Raw genomic sequence first — 22,967 nt, 5'->3', positions numbered from 1 at the left:
TGCTCTGGAGAATGAATACGAATTTTAGTCTGAGATATCTAGCATGATAGCTTGTTGGGAGTCCGACTAAGCGTAGAAGTTCAGTTGGGGAATCGTGACGACAGTATTTATTATAAATGAATCTGGCTGCTTTTCTTTGTACGCTCTCTAACTTCGCTATGGCACATTTAGTGTATGGGAACCAGCATGTGGCGCCGTATTCTATAACACAGCGAATGAGTGATGTGTACGCTAGTAGTTTGGTATTGGTGAAGCGTATATGAGGGATGGACCGTTTGAGGGAAAAAAGCGCTGAAAGTGATTTTGTTGCCACATATGACACGTTTGTTCCATTTTAGAATGGAAAAAATAATGATACCTAAATGCTTGTATTCTTCAACCCTTTGAAGTTTTCTTTGCTGAATTTGGTATGGAAAGGTTAGTGGGGCTTTCTTTCTCGTGACTGTCATGCAGACCGTTATTTCTGCATTTAGCGTCATCTGCCAGTCCTGACACCATTTCACTATCTTTTTAAGTGTGTCATTCAAAACAACCTGATCATCCTTGGTCTATGTTGCTTTAGAAATAATGCAGTCATCTGCGAACATGTGTACCATTGCATCAATTCTATTTGCTGTGTCGTTGATAAAAAGAAGGAAGAGAATGGGAGCTAAAACTGTGCCCTGAGCCACACCGGATAAAACTTCAATATAGTCTGAGGATTGCGCTTCGAAATGAACAAATTGTTGACGTCGTGACAAGTAGGTATGCTTTTAATCACTTTGTAAGAATACCGTGTCCCAGAATTCCTTGCAGCTTATGGATTAGTTTTGGATGCGATACCCGATCAAAGGCTTTTGATAGGCCTAGAAAACTTATGTCTACCTGTCCTCGCTTATCGATTGTTAATGGTAGGTCATGAATAGTTTCTATTAATTGAGTTGTTGTAGAGAAACCACTCCTAAATCCATGTCGGTTAGGGTTAATTAGAGAATGACTTTCAACAACAGTTACGATGTGTTTTAATATTAAATGCTCAAAAATTTTCCCTGCTGTACAAGTGAGTGAAATAAGACGGAAGTTTGAGGGATTTGTAGCATCACCTGATTTATGTATAGGAATAATTTTAGCAATTTTCCATTCTTGAGGAACTTCAGTAGTTTGCAACAATTTTGTAAAAATTAGCAAAAAGTATTTCGAAACCCATTCAACGAACCTCCTGAGAAAAATATTTGGAATGTTATCTGGGCTGCTGGATGTTTTTATATCAAGATTAAGTAATAAAGAATTCCCGCTTCCTTTATATTTAGCTCATATGGTACCTCACCTATGTCACTTGTCAGTGCGACCTTGTCTGGGATACACGAGAAGAGAGAGGTTTAACCGAGGGTCCCGATTTTTATTAGTCATATCATGAAAAGCCAACAAACACTTACACCAAGGACCATATAGGGAAAATTACTTGTGCTTAATAAATGAAATAAATGATAAATTAATGGAAATTAAAGTGGATGAAAAAACAACTTGCCGCAGGTGGGAACCGAACCCACAACCTTCGCATTTCGCGAAGATCACATTCTCGTGACGCCTGCGGCAAAAAGAACGTTCCACGTCCACTGCCAAGGTATGCGAGTGGTGGCGCTCGCTAACACTCCCAAGGTTCTACTAGGACACATAAATACCCAAGAAAGTGGACGGGGAAACAGCGCCGCGGTAGCTCAATTGATAGAGCATCGCACGCGAAATGCGAAGGTTGTGCGTTCGGCTCCCACCTATGGCAAGTTGTTCTTCCATCCACTTTAATTTACATTAATTTATCATTTCTTTAGTTCATTTATTAAGCACAAGTAATTTCCCCTATGTTGTCCTTGGTGTCAGTGTTTGTTGGCTTCTCATGACTTGTCTGGGATAGCGTTATTGTCAACTGTGAAAACTGATTGGAAAAATTGATTAAATTGGGTAGCCTTGGTTAAGGCTTCTGTTGGCATTAAGTTGCTCTTCTTCAGAGCCCCAGATTTGAGACAGTGCCAAAATTTATAAGGGGATTTTTTAATAAAGTTATTTAAAGTTTCATCTAAGTACTTTTGTTTAGCCGTTCTCACTGCAATCTTCAATGCATGAGAAAGTTCGCTAATTTTTCTTGTACAGTTGAAGAAAGAAGTTCTTTTGTTTCCAAGTCTTCCGAGCCTTGCAATTCTGCATTTTAAATGCATAATCTCTCTTGATATCCATGGGTTCGTTTTGCGTACAGTCTTTGTTTTCTTAGGAATGAATTTTGCGAGACAGTGCTCAACATTGGCCCTGAAAAGCACCCATAGGTTATCAGTTGGCATGCTTCCATCGTGGAAATATCGAAGGAATTCGGAGAAAGATTTTTTTAGGAAGTCAAGAACACTAACGTCATTGGCATTTATCCAGTCATCATCATATTCCTCATCATTTATTTTTCCCTTAAGGGCCCCAGCCCCAAGTGGGGCATTACATAAGGGGGGGGGGAGGGCAGAACAATAATACAAACATCAAAGGAATGGTCATGTACAAAGCAAAAAAAGGCAACGGCTGAAAAGACACTAAAAAGAGCAGGTTTTTGCATAATTAGTTGCAAATATGGGTGGTTAGTAACTCTAGAAATTTCGAAGGGTTTCACTCTACAACAATGGATTCCGGGAGCGAGTTCCATTGTTCTATTGCAACGGGAAGGAAGGATTTGTTGAAAGCGTTTGTAGAACCGTGAAGACGTTGGATACATAAAGAATTTAATAGACGATGTGATGAGCGCACGGGTGGAAATAAAAGTGAAGAACGAAGGTCAGGAATGTTATAGTACAATTTATGGAATAAGCAGAGTTGCAAAATTATATGTCTTGATGCTAAAAGGGGCAGAACAATAGATAACTTCAAGTTAGTAATGCTGATAGTGTTGTCATAATTCGATAAGATAAAACGGGAGGCACGATTTTGCGTAGCTTCTAAAGTGTCAATCAAGTACTTTTGATGTGGATTCCAAATTGTAGACGCATATTCTAATTTGGTACGGATGAAAATTTCATATGCCAGTTTACGAATTGACGGAAGGGACAAGGATAGGGATCTTTTAATATAGTTAAGGGATCTTGAGGCATCGGCTGTTATTTGTAGAATGTGGTTCGACCAATTTAGTTTGTTAGTGATGATAACGCCAAAGTAGCGGTAACTGTCGACCTCAGATAAATTCGCAGAGCCCGAAGAGTATAGAAATTTGGATATAGAGCATTTACGTGATACATGCATTAACTTGCATTTGGAGACATTTATTTCCATCATCCAGCGTTAGCACCACTTGTCAATAGAATTTAGGTCATCTTGCAGAATGGGTTGGTCAGTGTTAGTAGTGACACGACGGTAAATAACGCAGTCATCGGCGAAGAGACGTATTGTAGATGATATGTCTGTTGGGAGGTCATTAATGTATATTAGAAAAAGGAGTGGGCCGTGGACGGATCCCCGTGGTACACCCAATATTACTTTGGTAGTATCTGAACAGCAACCGCCAGCACAGGTGAACTGGTGGCAGTCTATCAGGAAGCAAATGATCCATGATAGAATTAGTGGGTCGAGGTGAAGGCATGAAAGCTTGGACACTAGTCGGTGATGAGGGACACGATCGAAAGCCTTTGAAAAATATAAGTAAATTACGTCAGTCTGAAATGAAGAATCTAAGTTTAGGTGGAGATCTGTGGTGAATTCAAAAAGTTGTGTTTCGCATGATAAGCCCCGATGAAAGCCATGTTTGCTAAAGAAAAAAGAATTTCTGTCAAGGTGGGACGCTATTTGGGAATATATGATAAGTTCTAAAAGTTTACAGGCAATACGTGTAAGTGAGATAGGGCGATAATTGGATGGGTCGGAGCGCTTGCCAGATTTAAAAACGGGAGTTACTTTGCTTAGTTTCCAGTCTTTGGGCATAGTACCCTCGCTTATAGACAGGGTAAAAATTATTTGTAATATCTGGCTAGAAATGACGTTAGTGGCTTTTAGTATCTTCACCGGTATGTTGTCAGGTCCGGGGGAGCTAGATATTTTAAGTTTATTGATCAGGCTTGCGATACCTTCAGCAGTTACATCAATGGGAGGCATTTCAGTGCCGCAAAATCTTGGTAGTAAAACAGGAATGTTGGTAGAAGATTCACAAGTGAAGACGGAAGAGAAGTATGAATTGAAGACATCAGAACTCCTCAACTGGAACATGGGACCGATTAGGATTAGTTATGGTAATGTTATGCAACTGATTTCTACTTGGTGCGAGTATTTTCCAAAATTTTTGCGGTTTTACACGGATGATATTGAGAAGATCCTGGTGATAAAATTTTTTCTTAGAAAGCTTCAGAAGGCTGTTGTACTCGTGCAGGCAGGTGAAATACTTGTTCCATTTTGGGGCAGAACCACAATTTTCTGCCACTCTGAAAAGTCGCTTTTTCTTTTGTGCTAGTTTTTTCAGTTGGTTTGTGTACCAAAGCTTTCCCATGACACCATGAATGCAAACAAGGGGTATGTGATTATTGATTAAGCTGAGTAGCTTTTGCTTGTACAACAGCCAGTTTTCATCAACAGACCTACTGAAGGCAGTTTCCTTGAGGTATACAGAAAAATATTCAGTTCACTGCTAATATTGGAAAAGTCAGCTTTTTTGTAGTCCCGTATTAGTTTTATTGAACACTGTTTGACTGGAACTGGGATATTCAAATTGAAAAGGACAATACTGTGATCGCTCAGCCAATTGACACATGCTATCGACTGAATGTATTCGGGTTGAGAAGTGAGGACCAAGTCAAGGGTGTTTGGGCCATGTGTAGGTAAGTTTACTGTTTGTGCAAGGTTGAAGTTTAGGGCTAAATCAAGGAAATCTTTTGACTGCCGGGATGATGCTGTTACATTGTCCCAGTTTATATCCGGAAAGTTAAAATCACCACAAATAATATAGTTAGCACAGGGGAATTGAGAGGTTGCATCTAAAATGACAGTGTTAAGTTCGTCGATAAAGGAAGGATCACAATCGGGTGGGCGATAACAAGATATGAGTATGCCTGAGCATGTAGGCATGGATATGTGCACACAAAGAATTTCGTGAGTACAATGGTTCAGTAGCTGGTGACAAGGAATGCTGTTTTTCATGAAGACAAGAACGCCACCACCCCTTCGTTCCCTCCTATCGCCTCTGTAAACAGTGTAGGGGGAATCTGCATGCAGTAGCTCAGTGCTATCTATGTCAGGGGTTAACCAAGACTTAGTGAAAATGGCCATGTCTGTATTATTGTCGTCGAGAAGGGCTTCAATGGTATCTTTTTTTTTGACATGTAACTGCGAACATTAGCCAGTACAACACATAGTATGCGATTGCGTGATGTGTCAAGAGGGTTTAGTAGCAGCTGGGAGGGAAAGGAGAGTGCTGGGTAAGCCTGAAGTGATGGCTAGGTTTTAACTTGTAAAACCGAGTCCGATTGCACGTCATAAAAAAAACTGCCTATCATTCATCTGAAGTTTATCGAAGCGTATCTTGTAAGTGGAGGCGTTGCTTTGTTTCGCATAGGCGTACAACTTTTTCCTTGCAAGCCGGTCGCGCTATGAAAAATCTTCCCGGATAGAAATTGGCGTACCTTTAAGCTTTGGGCCGGCAGACAGAATGCTACACTTATCTTTGTACCGCGCAAGTTTCACTATAATTGGTCAGTGTTTACCGGCCTGGAAATGGCCAAGCGTATGTGCGCATTCTATGTCATTTTTGGTGATGGAAATTAGAAGTTTATCTGCACACAGTGAAATAACGCGAGACTCTGATTGCTCCCAAGTTTCATCATGCGCATCCTCAACACCGAAAAAAAGTAGGTTGTGCCGGCGAAGGCGGTTTTCAGAGTCATCGCATTTCTGTACGAGGTTGTTTATTGGTGAAGTGAGTTTAAGTATTTCAGGATTATCACTGGATGCAGGTATTAAGTGACTTGATTTATAAACGTCTACAATTTTCTCAAGGGCCTCGACACGGTGGATAGACAGCTGACCTGGTTTTCAATAGTGGCCTGTGTAGCACGAATAAGAGCGAGCTCAGACAGAACGGTGTTCTGAGAGGTTTCTAAACAGGATAGAGTGCTAGCAATAGATTTAAGGGATACCAGAGTGGGAATGCCATTAACAGGACCAGGGTTAAGTTCAATGTCCCCAGAAAGGGCTAGTAAAAGGAAAGTGAGGTGAGCATTCACACATAATGAACATAGCAAGTAGCACAAAACTTTCAGAGTGGCATCAAATGTGTCAGAGAGGCAGGGCACGACACCGAAATAAACATTCGGTCACTAGAATGTCCACATCTTGCACAAGGTAGGTAACTAACCTGCGCAAACAAAGTCGTCGTCATGACCATGCTCGGTGCGGTGGCGTGCCCCAAGTGGTCCCAAGACGGAGACTGCTGAAGTACAAGTAGCGAGTCTCCCACGCAGTAAGTTGCTCGCTGTGGCCAGGCGGAAAGCACGATTGGGGTTAGAAGTGGCGGGCTTGAGGCTGAGATGGTTTCTTCGTCCGAAGGCAGGGGATGTTGGCAGGCGATGTCATTCCAGTTGCGAGCAAAAGATGAGGAAGGGCAGGTTCCACCGAGAAAGGCAGCCGAGGTGATTGATGATAGCAGCAGCGCCTGCGCAAACAAAGTCGGTGTCGTGACCATGCTCGGTGCGGTGGCATGCCCCAAGTGGTCCCAAGACGGAGGCTGCTTAAGTACAAGTAGCGAGTCCCCCGCGCAGAAAGTTGCTCGCTGTGGCCAGGCGGAAAGCACGGTTGGGTTGGGGTCGTATATTTGAGTCTTTTTCTTTTGCGCTCGCGGCCGGTTACAAAGATATCACGCAAATGTACAGAAGCGGCAGATGTAGGCTTCCCCGTCCGCATCCGCAACTCAGCCGAATGCAGCAAACAATCGTTCGACGCACACAAGCGGGTCGCTAGCGCATCCCGTGCTCTTGCACAAGATGTTCCCAACAGAGCATGACACTTCCTGCCCTCTTTGCAGATGATCAAAAGGCACTCTAGCACACATCCTTGCAGAGTGCACTAAGCTCAAGAACTCCCCACCATCCCTACCCCCCCCCAGACCCCCCCCTCCTGTCTTCCTTGCGCAGTTTAAAATTTTGCTGAATCTATGAACTTACTAGCCCAACAACATGCCTTACTTCTTTATTCAACCTTTTTATAATATTCTTTCTTGAGAATGTGATGTAGCTATTACTCTATCTCGTTTACGTATATTTTGCAGTGTGCAAGTATATTTTGTAAACACTTCCTCATTTATGCATATTTTGTACTCCGTCATTAAAAGTGGGGACTTGCCTACTGTTCTTGTTGTATTGCCTGTTCACTGAAATTTGTGCTTGGTATAACACATTATTCGTAATTCTGTCTTTCATGCAAAATCTTATTTGTGTATTTGTATACTTGTATTGTATTTCTATGGTACCATTCAGCAATAATGGCCTAGGGGCAAATGCAGATACTAGGAACGAATAAATAAAGACAGCACGGCTTCTGTAGCAGATTATCAACTGTCACTCTATTATTAGAGGCAATCTAGCTTCAGCCATGAAAAAGTGCAGTCAGTTAGATGTGATCTTGCTCAACTTTAATTTGTTCTTCCATTCAAAACTAGTAAAACTCAAAGCTGTATTCAGAAATGGATCAATTACTGTGACATCGCTCACAACTTGTATTTCTTGAGGACATTCCATCAGCTACAATTACAGTCACCTCAGGAGTCCTCCCAGGTATTGCTTCTAAGACAAGCACTATTTCTGATTTACATTATTGACATTATTGTTAGCTATAACACCAACATTAAACGTCTTGCAGAAGACTATTAAATATAAAGAAATCGATAACAACAAAGAGAATTGTGCCCTGAATGAATCGCTCACTAATTGTTCATGTCTGGTGCAGCACACGACACATTAACGATAAACCTGTTCGTACGAGCCTCTCAACAAGTAAGAATCTATTACCCACATACTGAATGACAGCGCACCCGGTAAACTATTAGAGGGCTGTAAATGGTATGTACTAGGGCTCAGTGAAGTTAGGAGGCCAAAAGAAGCATATACAGTGCTAAAAAACGGGTACGTCCTGTGCTGCTGGGGCTTAGCGGAGAGACGAGAACTAGGAGTCGGATTCCTGATTAATAAGAATATAGCTGGTAACATACAGGAATTCTATGATATTAACGAGAGGGTGGCAGGTCTCGCTGTGAAACTTAAGATGTACAAAATGAAGGTTGTACAGGTCTACGCCTCTACATCCAGTCATGATAACCGGGAAGTCGAAAGCTTCTATGAAGACGCGGAATCGGCGATGGGTACAGTGAAAACTGAATACACTATACTGATGGGCAACTTCAATGCCAAGGTAGGCAAGAAGCAGGCTGTAGACAAGGCAGTGGGGGAATACAGCATAGGCACTAGGAATAGCAGGGGAGAGTTATTAGTAGAGTTTGCGGAACAGAATAATATGCGGATAATGAATACCTTCTTCCGGAAGCGAGATAGCCGAAAGTGGACGTGGAGGAGCCGGAACGGCGAGACTAGAAATGAAATAGACTTCAAACTCTGCACTAACCCTGGCATCATACAATATGTGGACGTGCTCAGCAAGGTGCGCTGCAGTGACCATAGGATCGTAGGAACTCGAATTAGCCTAGATATGAGGAGGGAACGGAAGAAACTGGTACATAAGAAGCCGATCAATCAGTTAGCGGTAAGAGGGAAAATAGAGGAATTCCAGATCAAGCTACAGAACAGGTACTCGGCTTTAACTCGGGACGAGGACCTTAGTGTTGAAGCAATGAACGACAACCTTGTGGGCATCATTAAGAAGTGTGCAATAGAAGCCGGTGGTAACTCTGTTAGACAGGATATCAGTAAGCTATCGCAGGAGACGAAGGATCTGATCAAGAAACGCCAATGTATGAAAGCCTCTAACCCTACAGCTAGAATAGAACTGGCAGAACGTTCGAAGTTAATCAATAAGCGTAAGACAGCTGACATAAGGAAGTATAATATGGATAGAATTGAACCTGCTCTCAGAAACGGAGGAAGCCTAAAAACAATGAAGAAACTAGAAATTGGCAAGAATCAGATGTATGCGTTAAGAGACAAATATCATTACTAATATGGATGAGATAGTTCAAGTGGCTGAGGAGTTCTATAGAGATTTATACAGTACCAGTAGCACCCATGACAATAATGGAAGAGGGAATAGTCTAGAGGAATTCGAAATCCCACACGTAATGCCAGAAGAAGTAATGAAAGCCTTGGGAGCTATGCAAAGGGGGAAGGCAGGTGGGGAGGATCAGGTAACAGCAGATTTGTTGAAGGATGGTGGGCAGATTGTTCTAGAGAAACAGGCCACCCCGTACACGCAATGCCTCATGACCTCGAGTGTACCGGAATCTTGGAAGAACGCTAACATAATCCGAATTCATAAGAAAGGGGACGCCAAAGACTTGAAAAATTATAGACCGATTAGCTTACTGTCAATTGCCTACAAACTATTTACTAAGGTAATCGCAAATAGAATCAGGAACACCTTAGACTTCTGTCAAGCAAATGACCAGGCAGGATTCTATAAAGGCTACTCAACAATAGACCATATTCACACTATCAATCAGTTGATAGAGAAAAGTGCGGAATATGACCAACCCATAAATATAGCTTTCATTGATTACGAGAAAGCGTTTGATTGTGTCGAAACCTCAGCAGTCATGGAGGCATTACGGAATCAGGGTGTAGACGAGCCGTATGTAAATATACTGAAAGATATCTATAGCGGCTCCACAGCCACCATAGTCCTCCATAAAGAAAGCAACCAAATCCCAATAAAGAAAGGCATCAGGCAGGGAGATACGATTTCTCCAATGCTATTCACAGCGTGTTTACAGGAGCTATTCAGAGATCTGGATTGGGAAGAATTGGGCATAAAAGTTAATGGAGAATACCTTAGTAACTTGCGATTCGCTGATACTTGCGATTCGCGATTCGCTTGCTTAGTAACTCAGGGGATCAATTGCAATGCATGCTCACTGCATTGGAGATGCAACGCAGAAGAGTGGGTCTAAAAATGAATGTGCAGAAAACTAAAGTAATGTTTAACAGTCTTGGAAGAGAACAGCAATTTACAATAGGTAGCGAGGCCCTGGAGGTGGTAAGGGAATACATCTACTTAGGGTAGGTAGCGATGGCGGATCCGGATCATGAGACGGAAATAATCAGAAGAATAAGAACGGGCTGGGGTGCGTTTGGCAGGCATTTTCAGATCATGAACAGTAGTTTGCCATTATCCCTCAAGAGAAAAGTACATAATAGCTGTGTCTTACCAGTAGTCACCTATGGGGCAGAAACCTGGAGACTTACGAAAAGGGTTCTACTTAAATTGGGGACGACGCAACGAGCTATGGAATGAAGAATGATGGGTGTAACGTTAAGGGATAAGAAAAGAGCAGATTGGGTGAGGGAACATAGGCGAGTTAATGACATCTTAGTTGAAATCAAGAAAAAGAAATGGGCATGGGCAAGACATGTAATGAGGAGGGAAGATAACCGATGGTCATTAAGTGTTACGGACTGTCCCAAGGGAAGGGAAGCGTAGCAGGGGGCGGCAGCAAGTCAGGTGGGCGGATGATATTAATAAGTTTGCAGGGACGACATGGCTACAATTAGTACATGACCGGGGTTGTTGGAGAAGTATGGGAGAGGCCTTTGCCCTGCAGTGGGCGTAACCAGGCTGATGATGATGATGATGGGACTGGGGATGTTACGTTATGTTTCACAATGGTGGCAAGTCATGGTAAGTCAGTCATAGCCATGATGGTGGTAAGTTATCGCAAAGGGTTCCTTTCAACCGTATTGGCATTTTCCGACTTCTCTGAGATAATGGTAACTCACAGTATCCATTGATTGCAATAACTGTTGCATGGGAGCTTACAGCAATGAAGCACTTCCATCGTAGAATGCCCACACATCAACAGGCTACGTTCTGTTGGAGGAAGCCTGGTTCTGCTAGACCTGCTCACCTGGCAGCGCATTCTTGTACTCTGGTAGCATCAACCTGCCTTCCAGGAAAATTGTAATCTCGTCCCAGTTACTCTTATGTTTGCCACGTATAGCTGGCTAGCCTGGCCATGTTGCAACAAGAAGATTGCGAGTTGCCACTTGGAATGACAGAAAGCTGAGCTAGTTGGTAAGGATTCACTATGCAAGAAAAGGTGAGGCGTGCAGACAGGACACAAGAGAAGTGTAGAACATGAACGCCGACTATCAACTGAATGGAGCACTGAGGCAAAAGAAAGAAAGAAGGCACAAAACTCATCTGCACAAGCTCTGGAATGGTATCACCACGTGTCAATCGGGTACATGTGCTGGTCTATGTGAGAGATAACTGTTAAGGCACTTAATCTCTTTCTTATGTAAAGTAATCGAAGGCTGACTCACGCACGCACTTCCACCATTATAGATATGTCGTGCCTCTACCATAAGACCCGTATCTTCATTCTTATGCGTGTACAATATCTGCCATTCATCTAACTTAGGCGTGCACTTACAATCTTGGCAGAGTAGGGAAAGATTAGAAGGCGATCCACTGGTTAACGACCTTTTATGTTCCATTAGCCTCTGATTGATACACTGCCCCATTTGCCTTATGTAGAACTGGCCACAGCTAAAAGGAACTTTATAAACCACAGCCACACGACAGTCAGTGAAACTGTTGTTCTTATTGTGCTTCACTGGACAAATATCTGTTCTTTTTTGCCTTTTACCTGCTCCTTTTTCCTCTGCGCGGCAGTGCATATCATACCTAGCTTATTGGGAGCAGTGAAAGCCACATTAACATCATATCTATTTGCAACTTTTTTAAGCCTATGCAATACTGAATTAATGTATGGAATAACCACTTCTCCTTTTTTGCTATTGCTGCTTTCTGTAATCACGTCCGTCCCCCTCAAAACCGACTTCTTTCAGCGCTCAGCCACAGTGGCCACTGCTACACTAGGGTAACCTGCTTCTAATAGGCGCCGAACCTGCGCATTAAAACTGGCGCTCATTTTGTGCATGCAAGATCTGGTGAGGGAAGACTTAAGGCACGACATGGCAATTCCGTTCTTTTGCTACTTTGACATGCTTGGATTGAAAATTGAACAATGTCTTCGAAGATTGTGGGGAGTACTGCCAACAAACGTGATTTTGTTCGAAAACCAAGGAAATGTCCAGAAACTGAATTACGCATCGCTGAGGAAATTTCTTGGTAAACTTTAATCCTCCTCCGTAAAGTTTAAATTGCTCACTTACTGAGGTAGCAGCAGAATCAAATTCTTCCCGAATGCAGAATATCAGGTAATCAACGTAACGAAATATCTTGTTAACTCAATCACCTAAGGCTTTCTCTAAGCAGCTGCCAACCTTACTCAGGTAAATATTCCTAAGTATAGGCGCAACCTTAGAGCCAATACAAATGCCTGATTTCTGCAGGAACACACTATCTCTCCACCCAATCAGCGTTGACTTTAAGTACAATGAAAGAATTTATAGAAAAGCTCTTGTGGAAACACCGCATCTGTCAATAAAAGCCGACTCTTGTACTTGTTCTTTAACGCACTCATTTACGGAATTTAGGAACCCGTCATGCGGCAAGCTGTAATACAGGTCTTTGATATCCATACTAAAAGCTGTACAATCACCAGGATTTTCCTCTCTCAAATAGTGAACTAGTGCCTGAGAATTATGCAAGCAAAAGGGGTATGAAAAAACTAGGGAAGCTAAGCAGTTCTGTAGGTAACTAGCGACAGAGACCTGCCACGTCCCTTTCTCTGAGACTGTAGCACAAAAAGGAATTTCTTGCTTATGGGTCTTCGCCGAAAAAGACAGTTCTAAAAGATTTTGCTTTCCTGACATTAGAGACAACCCTACCAAGATTATGTCTCGACAGGAGGTCAACTGCACGTTGCTTAACTGGCGAAGGGTTGAGCTTTACTGGCTGTAAATTCTTTTCTATGGCTGAAATTGCTTTTTCTGGAAACATGTCATCTGGCATAATTAAGAAATAACGTTCCTTGTCAGATATTATTGGTCTAAGTTTGTGCTCCACAAGGTAATAAGTAACGGTCAGACAGGGTCAGACGTCTTAAATTGAGAATTTTGATTGTTTAATGCTTGCAATGCAATCTGAAATACAGCGCGAGCGTTCTTCTGGGATGAACCTGGTTAGGCAGCGTGGTATGCTTAAAACGTCAACAGGCTTTATGTCAGGCTTAAAACAGTGCTTAGGACCTAAAGCAAGGGTTTTTATATGGGTATCACTTATGATGGCGTCTCCAAGAACCAGTAGGTTATTTGATGGTGAATTATTAGAAAAGCGTTTCCTCTTACTTTGTTGAAGCTCAGGAAGTTTCATCCTCTAGAGGAAGTCCACATGTTGCACGGCTAACCTGTCCCAATCGGCATAGAGGCAATTACATTGGCGACCGTCCCCCAGGGGCCACTTACTGGCCACTTTATTACCTATTCACATGTGCACACTCCTTGGCTTACTTCGTCTTGTGTGCTATTTTCTTAATGGCTGGTTATTACGAACCTCTATAGCTCCACAAAAACGTTTTTCTTAAAAAGAATCTTTAGTCGCTGCTTTTATCTCAATACGTGGGAATGGAGAAATTGCTTTTCTTGGCAACCACTGTACCAAATTTGACGAGGTTTGTTGCACTTCAAAGAAAAATTTTATATCTAGTGACGGTAGGAAGCAGCTTTTTTATTTAGGCTGTCAATATTTAACAACTGATAAAAACTGCAATATTTCGAGAAAAACATCTTTATAACTCTCAGCTCAGCATTAGGTGCTGTTGGACAATTCTGTCCAACAGCACCTAAGAACACAATTAAAGTGGACAAAATTGATGTATTATGCACCATTTTTCGGAATACTACTAATTAGTGAGTAGGACCTTTGCTGAACCCTTGCAAACATTGTAACAAATTCATGTAACTTGTAAATACCTATATCAAATTTGTCTAATTTTGATGACCTAATGGATGCAGTTTACAGAACTGCAATATCCTGTTTTGGCACAGAGTTACAGTTTTGTAATCTTCATCACTAAACTTTTTTTAGAAACTCAGATTCTTAACAATTTCGAAAACAACGAACAAAAATTCAAAGCCCTAAATCAAAATTCTGCTTCCTACTGTCCCTAGCATTTAGCTTGCTCTCTGAAATTAAACAAATTTCATTCAAATCTGTCCCCCGGTTGTCTCATAAAAGCATACCTGTGTTTTATATGCATTTAAATAGGCAGTATCATAATTGGCCCCAAACTAAGGCTTCCTTGACTAACCTGTTAGACTATAAACCATTTGAAACACCTATATTCTAATACGTCAACATAGCGTCATTCCCACGCACTGCTACTGACACTTATAAACTGCAAAAGACACAAAAGAAAGCAATTATATTAATCCACAACAAGTATAAACTGCCGTCAGCTATGGGAAATGCCTTGCCACCAAACTCAGTTGAACGGGCGCATCGAAACGGGGCTTTTTGAAATACGAAGTGTTGTCCGGTTATAATGAAACTATCAAACTTCAAAATTAAGGAGAGCATACTTTCGTCGCACAGCCAGCTTAAAGGTAGTAACATTTCAGTATCTGAGGACTTCTCACCTGCGACAAGGCTTGCTCGAAAAAACCTTTTTGAATTTGGTAAAAACCAGCCTAATTCCCCCTCATTTAAACTACGTTTTAACAAGCTTTTCATTGATAAACAATGTTTTATGTATGATCCAACAAGTGATAGCGTTAAGCGAGTTAATAGTGGTGTTCCAGATTATGCAAGCGTACCTGACAATCTGCATCATCATTCTACTACATAGCAATGCGCAAAGGGCAATGGCGCATCTTTAACACCACAAGCCTCCGCACTTGTTGCAAACGCTAGAAGTGTGTTTCGCAAATGCGAGGAACTTGAATCACTCATTAATAGCTGTCATGCTGGTATTATAGCACTAACAGAAATGTGGCTACAGCCCCATATGCATGATTGTGAAATCTTTGACTTGTCTCGATTTCGTATCTTCCGTTGCGATCGCACAAGGCGGAGGCGTACTACTCGCTATTTCAAAATCCCTGCAATATCATCAAGTCCACATTCACTGTAACCTGGATGTTATGTGCACATGCGTTGATATTTGTTACCGTAAAATTACGATCGTTGTTTGCTACCGCATTCCATCCTGCCCATCCACTTTCACCGCTGAGCTTATTTATCACCCTTACTTCGCGGCATCCTTCAAACCCAATTAAATTATTAGGGGATTTCAACTTCCCCAACACATGCTGGACTACTGAACCTCCGCATTGTTATCCATTTTCTTCACAAAGTAACGACTTTCTTGATCTCTGCTCTATGTTTTCCCTAACACAATTATTATTAGAACCAACTAAGACCTTGGGAAGTGCTGCTAACCTCCTTGACAATCTTATGGTCTCATCCTGACATAGTTACCAATGTTTCATGCTTACTGGGCTTAACCGATCACCTGGGTCTTTCTTTCAACATATTATCTCCTGTGGTAAAACCAATCGTTGAAAAAAAAAATAATTTACCACTATGATAGGGCAAGCTTTGACACTATTATTAAACTAGCTAATTTTCTTGATCCTTTCCTAAGCCAATTTGATGATCACACGTTTGATGAGAACTGGACCGCTTTCAAGAATAAAATACATGAGCTCAGTGACAAGTTTATTCCGTAAAGTGTAATATCCTGCAATGTTAAGAAACCCTGGTTCAATTACAAGTTAAAAAGGCTTTCCAACCGAAAAAAAGAACAACTTTATCGAATAGCGAATAAAAGTTCACTGGCATCGAAATGGGATGCCTATAAGGAGGCGAACAGTACTAACACAGAAGCTATAAAATTTGCCAGAAAGGCATTCCAAGTACACACTTTGCCCACAATGCTTGCCAATGACCCTAAAAAAGTTCTGGCGTGTTATTAACCCTTTCAAACATAATTCAGTCCCATTCATTGATTCCAGTTGTTCACCAGTACCCAAAGATGTATGTCCCCATATTCTTAATTGTGTGCTTTGTAACAACTTTGTTGTATGTAGTCACCCTGTGCTTCCAACTCTCGAGTGTTGCAATTACCCACCTATGGACTTTATTTTCATAGAACCTCTTGAGGTCGAAAACGTAATTAAAGATCTGAAGTTGTCATAAAGTCCTGGTGCTGATTTGGTTAACATGAAATTTTTGAAAAATACTGCTGCTATCTGTTCTGCTTTCGAAAATTTTTCAGCAAACCTTAGATACCAATCAGCTACGTGCAGATCGGAAGGTCGGGAAGGTAGTCCCACTTGACTTGATAAGTCCGGAAGCAAACATTCACCCCTCAACTACCGCCCCATTTCTCTCACCAGCATTCCTTGCAAGGTTCTTGAACATATTTTGTACTCACATTTAGCAAAGCACTTAGACAATAATTCATTTTTCACAAAAGCACATGGTTTCCAACAAAACTTGTCTTGTGAAACTCAACTTCTTTCATTTACTCACAGTCATCTTATTCTCGACAAAGGTTCATTCAGAGAGAGTGTTTTCTTTGATTTTGCCAAAGCCTTCGACAAAGCTTGTCATAAATTGCTTCTATTTAAACTTGTAAACTTAATCTTGCTCCTAATCTGTTTGCATGGCTTGAGCATTTTCTCCTTAATCAGTCACAGCATGTTGTGTTCAACAATCATATGTTCCCATCTAATCCTGTAGACTCTGGTGTGCCCCAAGGATCAGTTATGGGCCTTCTTCTTCATTTACATTAACGGTTTACCCAATGACACTTGTTCTAATATTTACCTTTTCGCAGATGACTGTGTTATGTTCCTTGAAATCTCGGACAAATCTGGTAACAAATTTTTACAAGACGACATAAACGCTATCTCTAACTGGTGTGACGTATGGTTAATGCAACTTAACATAACTAAATGTAAATGTATGCGTGTCATCATCATCAGCCTGGTTATGCCCACTGCAGGGCAAAGGCCTCTCCCATACTTCTCCAACAACCCCGGTCATGTACTAATTGTGGCCATGTCGTCCCTGCAAACTTCTTAATATCATCCACCCACCTGACTTTCTGCCGCCCCCTGCTACGCTTCCCTTCCCTTGGAACCCAGTCCGTAACCCTTAATGACCATCGGTTATTTTCCCTCCTCGTTACATGTCCTGCCCATGCCCATTTCTTTTTCTTGATTTCAACTAAGATGTCATTTACTCGCGTTTGTTCCCTCACCCAATCTCCTCTTTTCTTATGCCTTAACGTTAAATCCATCATTCTTCTTTCTATAGCTCGTTGCGTCGTCCGCAATTTAAGTAGAACCCTTTTCGTAAGCCTCCAGGTTTCTGCCGCGAAGGTGAGTACTGGTAAGACACAGTTGTTATGCACTTCTCTTTTGAGGGATAATGGAAACCAGCTGTTCATGATCTGAGAATGCCTGCCAAATGCACCCCGGACCATTTTTATTCTTCTGATTATTTCAGTCTCATGATCCGGATCCGTGGTCACTACCTGCCCTAAGTAGCTGTATTCCTTTACCACTTCTAGTGCCTCGTTACCTATGGTAAACTACTGTTCTCTTCCGAGACTGTTAAACATTACATTAGTTTTCTGCAGATTAATTTTGAGACCCTCCCTTCTGCTTTGCCTGTCCAGGTCAGCGAGCATGCATTGCAATTGGTCCCGAGTTACTAAGCAAGGCAATATCATAAGTGAATCCCAAGTTAATAAGGTATTCTCCATTAACTCCTATCCCACATTTTTCCCAATCCAGGTGTTTGAATACCTCCTGTAAGCACGCTGTGAATAGCATTGGAAAGATCGTATCTCCCTGCCTGACGCCTTATTTTGTTGGGATATTGTTGTTTTCTTTATGGAGGACTATGGTGGCTGTGGAGCCGCCATAGATATCTTTCAGTATTTTTACATGCGGCTCGTCTACACCCTGATTCCGTATTGCCTCCATGACTGTATGCATGTAACTCGCAGCAATATTCCTCCGCCGAACTATTACCTTAATGATACTCCCCTAGAGGTCGTAACCTCCTATAAGTACCTAGGCATCCACATAACCTTGTCACTTTACTGGTCGTTGCACATCAACAACGTAATTAAGAATACTAATCGCATGCTAGGTCATCTTCGCCGAAATTTTTCTTCTGCTCCTACATCATTAAATTTAATCCTATACAAAACGCTTATCAGGAGTAAAATGGGGTACGCCTCATCCATCTGGGACCCGTACCTCGAAACCCTTATTCAATCACATCACTTAAACTAATTCAAAACAATGTCGCACGTTTCATTCATAGCAATTACAGCTGCACATCAAGCGTAACTGCCATGAAAAACTCTTTGCTGTTTGCTCCTCTCTTAGCCCGGCATGAGAGCTTTCACCTTGTTTTATTTCATGAACTGAATTTCCGCAATTCCTACCTGCGCGAAAATCTTATATCATCACCTACCTACATTTCCTCTCGCATTGATCATAGCCATAAGGTTGGAATCATTCAATGCTGCACCAGGGAACCTGTAACGAATCGTTTATTCCTAGGACCTCTCAGGAATGGAACTACCTTCCCGGCGCAGTTGTTGCAATCAAGGACAACTCAGTTTCGTTCGGCCTTATCAGACATCATTACTCCTGGATGCAATTAACTCATCAATTTTGCTGTAATAACTAACAAGTTTTTGCTTTGTTATTTACTTGTGTATGTTTTTTACCCACTCCCCTCTGTAATACTTTGGTCTTGAGGGTACAATAAAATAAAATAAAACACGTCATTCCCCACACTCCCTCCAAGCACAAGACAATCTTGACTGACGTTTCTGCACATAACTGTTACAGAATTTATCCAAAGTAAATTTCCTTCTCACAGTCGGGTGCTTCAGAGCATAACCAATCACTTACTGAATGTTCTTACAGTTAGATATGTTCTGTGGTTACTGGTATTGCAACTCTATACAGGGTGTCCGAGCTAACGTTAGCCAAGCTCTTAAAAATAAAATATAGAATATACAAGGACGTAACCAATGGTATTCTGTCAGCAGCGACGTCCCACACCAGGAGGATATTGTAAATGCGCAAGCATTTCTATGTTTACCCAACGAGGAAAACCGTTCGTCCATTCCCTCACCTAAGATGATCACTTTGAAATAGGGCCCACAGCAGCGAGCGAATTCACCTTCATGTTGCCTTTTGCTTCAACACGAACTGAACGGCGAGTATACAGTGCACACGAAGGTATGGGCAGTTGGTGCCATCTGTACTCACCGCAGATCACTTACAAGACAGGGCTCGTGCGATAGGCAGCAGCCGCCACTGGAGTACGGTTGATCACGGTTCATAATGCTTGGACACAGGCAGATAGGCGCTAGAGAGTAATGACAGCTTATAACAATCGGAACATCATCGGCACACCTGGCTTCGCCGCCTGCAATAGTTTGCTCGCATCGATTCCTTGCGCCGGTGTCCGCAGCAGTTCATGTCGCCGCACCACCACCATTTATACTGGTCGGCTCAAGTTCTGCAACATTCATAATGACATCGGGGTGCATGGAGATGAGCAAGTGGCACAATGCTTGCGTATACGTAGGCAACTCCCACAGGAGTTTCCGCACGACTTTCTTTTTCATAACTGAGCTATTGATTAGATCAATGAATAAATATGTTAACTACTAAATTGAGGGCACAGATTGCAATACAAATGCAATAATTATGTCTTAAAACAACCGACTGAGTTGTTTTCAGTCTGCTACGTCTCGCATAATTATTCTGCATAAATTGCTCAATGTGAACTCCAGATGTTGCGGTGCTTCTAGTGAATGGCAGAATGAAATCAGTCACATGCACAATCTTGGTTTGACCTAGTTGGTGCAGTCGCATCAAGTAGAAATGCTTTTCAATAAACCCTTCCATGACACTTCCTCCACCTTGCAGGAATCCACAGAACTGATTTGCCATATTCAGCGATTTAATAAATTAAAACCAGAAACATTCCTCCCCTCCTTCTTCAAGTCCCCTCACTACTCGCACAGAGACTGCTTTTTGATTGCCGTGATCATGTGGGGTAGCACTGTGGCTGTATCAGGATTCATGCTCACTGCAATCGCCGAGCACCATGATCAAGAACAACTTTCGTGGCGCCAGCACAAAAGAAACAAAAAGAAACAAAACAAAAATAAACGGTGCAGAAGCGGTGCTAGTACAACCGCGCAACTCCGCTCCACCAACAAGGAGCGACAGATGAGCACCAGATTTCCTTGCCTGCCCAGCCAGCAAGACAGAAGAACGTCACTACGTTTAATTATCCGAGGGGACTAATTGGGTGCGACTGTTGGCGCCCGGGTTGCTAAGGCTACTTTTACGAAACCTCCGAGACTAACTACCCGATGCGCTGCACCGGCAACCTACCACCGACGCCACCCTCGGAGCCAAAGCTGTTCCGCTGCAGCGTAGTGCAATTTCAGTAATTTTTCTGTTTTCGATGCAATCTGATGCAGCCATTCGAGAGTATGGAAATGGTGCAGAATTACCACCCCTGCAGAAATTATTGCCAGAATGAACACAGACTCGATGGTGTGAGCATATGACAGTAGCACTGCTGCTTATTATTTGTGAATGTTTTTTTGACACAACATTAATTTGTATAAGGAAATATGCATGCTGCAAGAAAGCCTTCTTCCTGGGACATTTCATTTTTAATTTCAGAGTCAAGATACAAGAGAGTATATGGTACAGTTGAATTGACTACATGTGTGATTTGTGAAGGATTAAAAAACACTATACATTGTATTGTTTCTGTTGCACCAAACATTTGTGAAAAGAAAAAGAAGAAGGTGCAGTTGAGTTTTTACAGCCACATTGGCCAAGTTGGTTTTCGGTAAGGCTAGCACAAATGCACACTCGTGCTAAGAACTCGCAATGGTTTGCCACGTTACTTCTTCCAACATGGTGGATACAGCACTTCATTGTCTGTTCACAACAGAACTTCTTTCCGATTCATATTAAAGAAACGTATGACACAAAATGTCACTGAGGAAACGCTTCCAAATAATTCCCCAAGTTAAAAAATCGATGCCCGAGAAGATAATGACAAGTACTGTGACTGAGCACTTATCCATGTTTAGATCTTGACCAGCTAAACATGTACTTTTCCAAATTTCTTGATCCGTAGGATGAACCTGGTTTACATGTGAAGGCCCATATTATTGTGCATTAGATGCAATAATGAAGAGCAAAAAGTTATCATACCTTCCCAGATGGTAATGCCATGGAAGCCACTATCATGAGGAGGCTTACTTTTTAAAAACTGAACACGAGGGAACGTTATCGAACTGCACCGAAGGCTGTGTATGTTGCATACCTTACATACCAAAACTACCTTCAGACAGCAGGGAGCTCAACAAAGTTCCTGCCAGGCAAGTTTCCCACAAGTGCAGTTGGGGACATTCAAATGTCAAACCACTTGTGCTGTGCTGCACAACAATGCTGAACGTGTCTGAAGACACAGGAACAGTGACCTCCTCAACACAGGTAAAACACTACAAAGGTCATGCATCACAAGGAATCATCAGTTTGCCTTCTTGTCAGCCGGTGCTCGTCTGAACACGTCACCTTCGAGGAACTCGAACTCGTCGGCGGCCGGCGGGTCACCGCGCCGGGCCCGCTTGCTGGGCCCCTCGTCGTCGTCGTCGGGGCCCGAATCCTCGACGCCCGTGCTCTCGACACATTGGCGCGCGGCCGCTATGACGGCCGCCGCGAAGGCCGGGTCACGCCGTATCCTGGAGCATATGAGGGACACGTCCAGCTCGACCGCCTCGCGGTGCAACCTGGACCGCTGGTGCGCCACTTCGTTGACGACCGTTCCGCCGCAGTCCGCGCAGAAGCGAGACTCCGGCGGCGCTGGCATGGCCGGTGCATTGGTTGTTGTCGTGACGGTACGGCCCCGAAAGATTTTCGGGCACTGATCCTCCGAGCAGGTCGCGCTGCACCTCACCTGGGATTTCCAGGGCCGCTCGCTGAAGTAGGAACGCGGGGGTCCGTCGGGCTCGAAGCAAGTCCACGTAGCGACGTGGCGCCGAGTCGGGGTGTTCGGTTTGGCAGCCGCTTTCTGGGGCTTGCCTCCCGGTCTCTGCTGCTCGGGCCCCCTGTTTTGGTTAAAGCGCGGTCTGTTCTGAGGGCCATTGCTGTAGTGGGGCTGTGGCTGGCGTTGCTGCAGGTTCATGTACTGAGCCACGGGGCCGTTCTGTTGGAGGTACGCCGTGTACTGTAGCTGCTCCGCCAGCCAGGCCTGGTAGGCCATGAGATCATTCTGCATCTGCATACTGTTTGCCGGCATTTCTGTCTTGTTCATTTGCGGCCGCTGACGGTTTTGCTGTTCGTGCGCTTGTTTTGGCTGGCGCCTACGTTTTCGCTGTTGTTGTGCCTCGGACATGCTTGAGTGGTAGGGTGAAAAAATGTGCACTTCCCGCACGCAACAAAATCTGCACCTCGTAGACCAACGGATTACTAATGCCAGACGCGAAGGGCGGGGCGACAATGACAATAGGATTAACAAGCACCGAGTCTAGTACACGACTATGCAGGCGGTCAAGTTACAAAATGATGCACGTGGTCACATACACCGAGGTGGAATCGAGCCTTGTAGCATAACCGATGCTCTCCTTTGTGCGTTGCAGGAAGCGTTGGGCTATTTGGAGTCGACCGCAATAGCGGAAGGAAAAATCGACGCTCGCTTGCCTGTAGAGTTGTCCGCGCACAGCGCAGAGTGCACGAGGAGGTTTTATAGTCGGGGGCGCAAAGCGCCAGTGAACGCTGTAGTGCGCTGAAACAACGTAATTCCTGGTTGACGGGTTCACATGGCCCCTGCTCCTCCGC

The 22,967-nt window shown here is 43.0% G+C and overlaps 1 protein-coding gene across 5 annotated transcripts in view; it reads right to left on the bottom strand.

The window, feature by feature from the left end:
* LOC135915574 (uncharacterized) overlaps positions 1-19,610 on the bottom strand; it is a 75,958-nt gene extending 56,348 nt beyond the window's left edge. Inside the window, exons 1-2 of one of the 5 annotated variants that reach the window (XR_010568659.2) lie at positions 19,362-19,610; positions 6,344-6,640 (exon numbers count right to left, since the gene is read on the bottom strand). Coding sequence is in view for 1 of the 5 variants with exons in the window: in XM_065448691.2 (XP_065304763.1) it covers positions 6,344-6,640; positions 19,509-19,574 (363 nt within the window). In the remaining 4 variants the exon portion in view is untranslated. The remainder of the gene's footprint in view (positions 1-6,343; positions 6,641-19,361) is intronic. The other 4 variants (XR_010568660.2, XM_065448691.2, XR_010568662.2 and 1 more) reach the window with 4 other exon arrangements.
* Positions 19,611-22,967: the final 3,357 nt, after the last annotated feature.

This window comes from Dermacentor albipictus, chromosome 9 (genome assembly GCF_038994185.2).
Source record: "Dermacentor albipictus isolate Rhodes 1998 colony chromosome 9, USDA_Dalb.pri_finalv2, whole genome shotgun sequence".
Lineage (NCBI taxonomy): Eukaryota > Metazoa > Arthropoda > Arachnida > Ixodida > Ixodidae > Dermacentor > Dermacentor albipictus.
The sequence above is the reverse complement of the archived record's forward strand: the minus strand, read 5'-3'. Positions and strand labels throughout refer to the sequence as shown.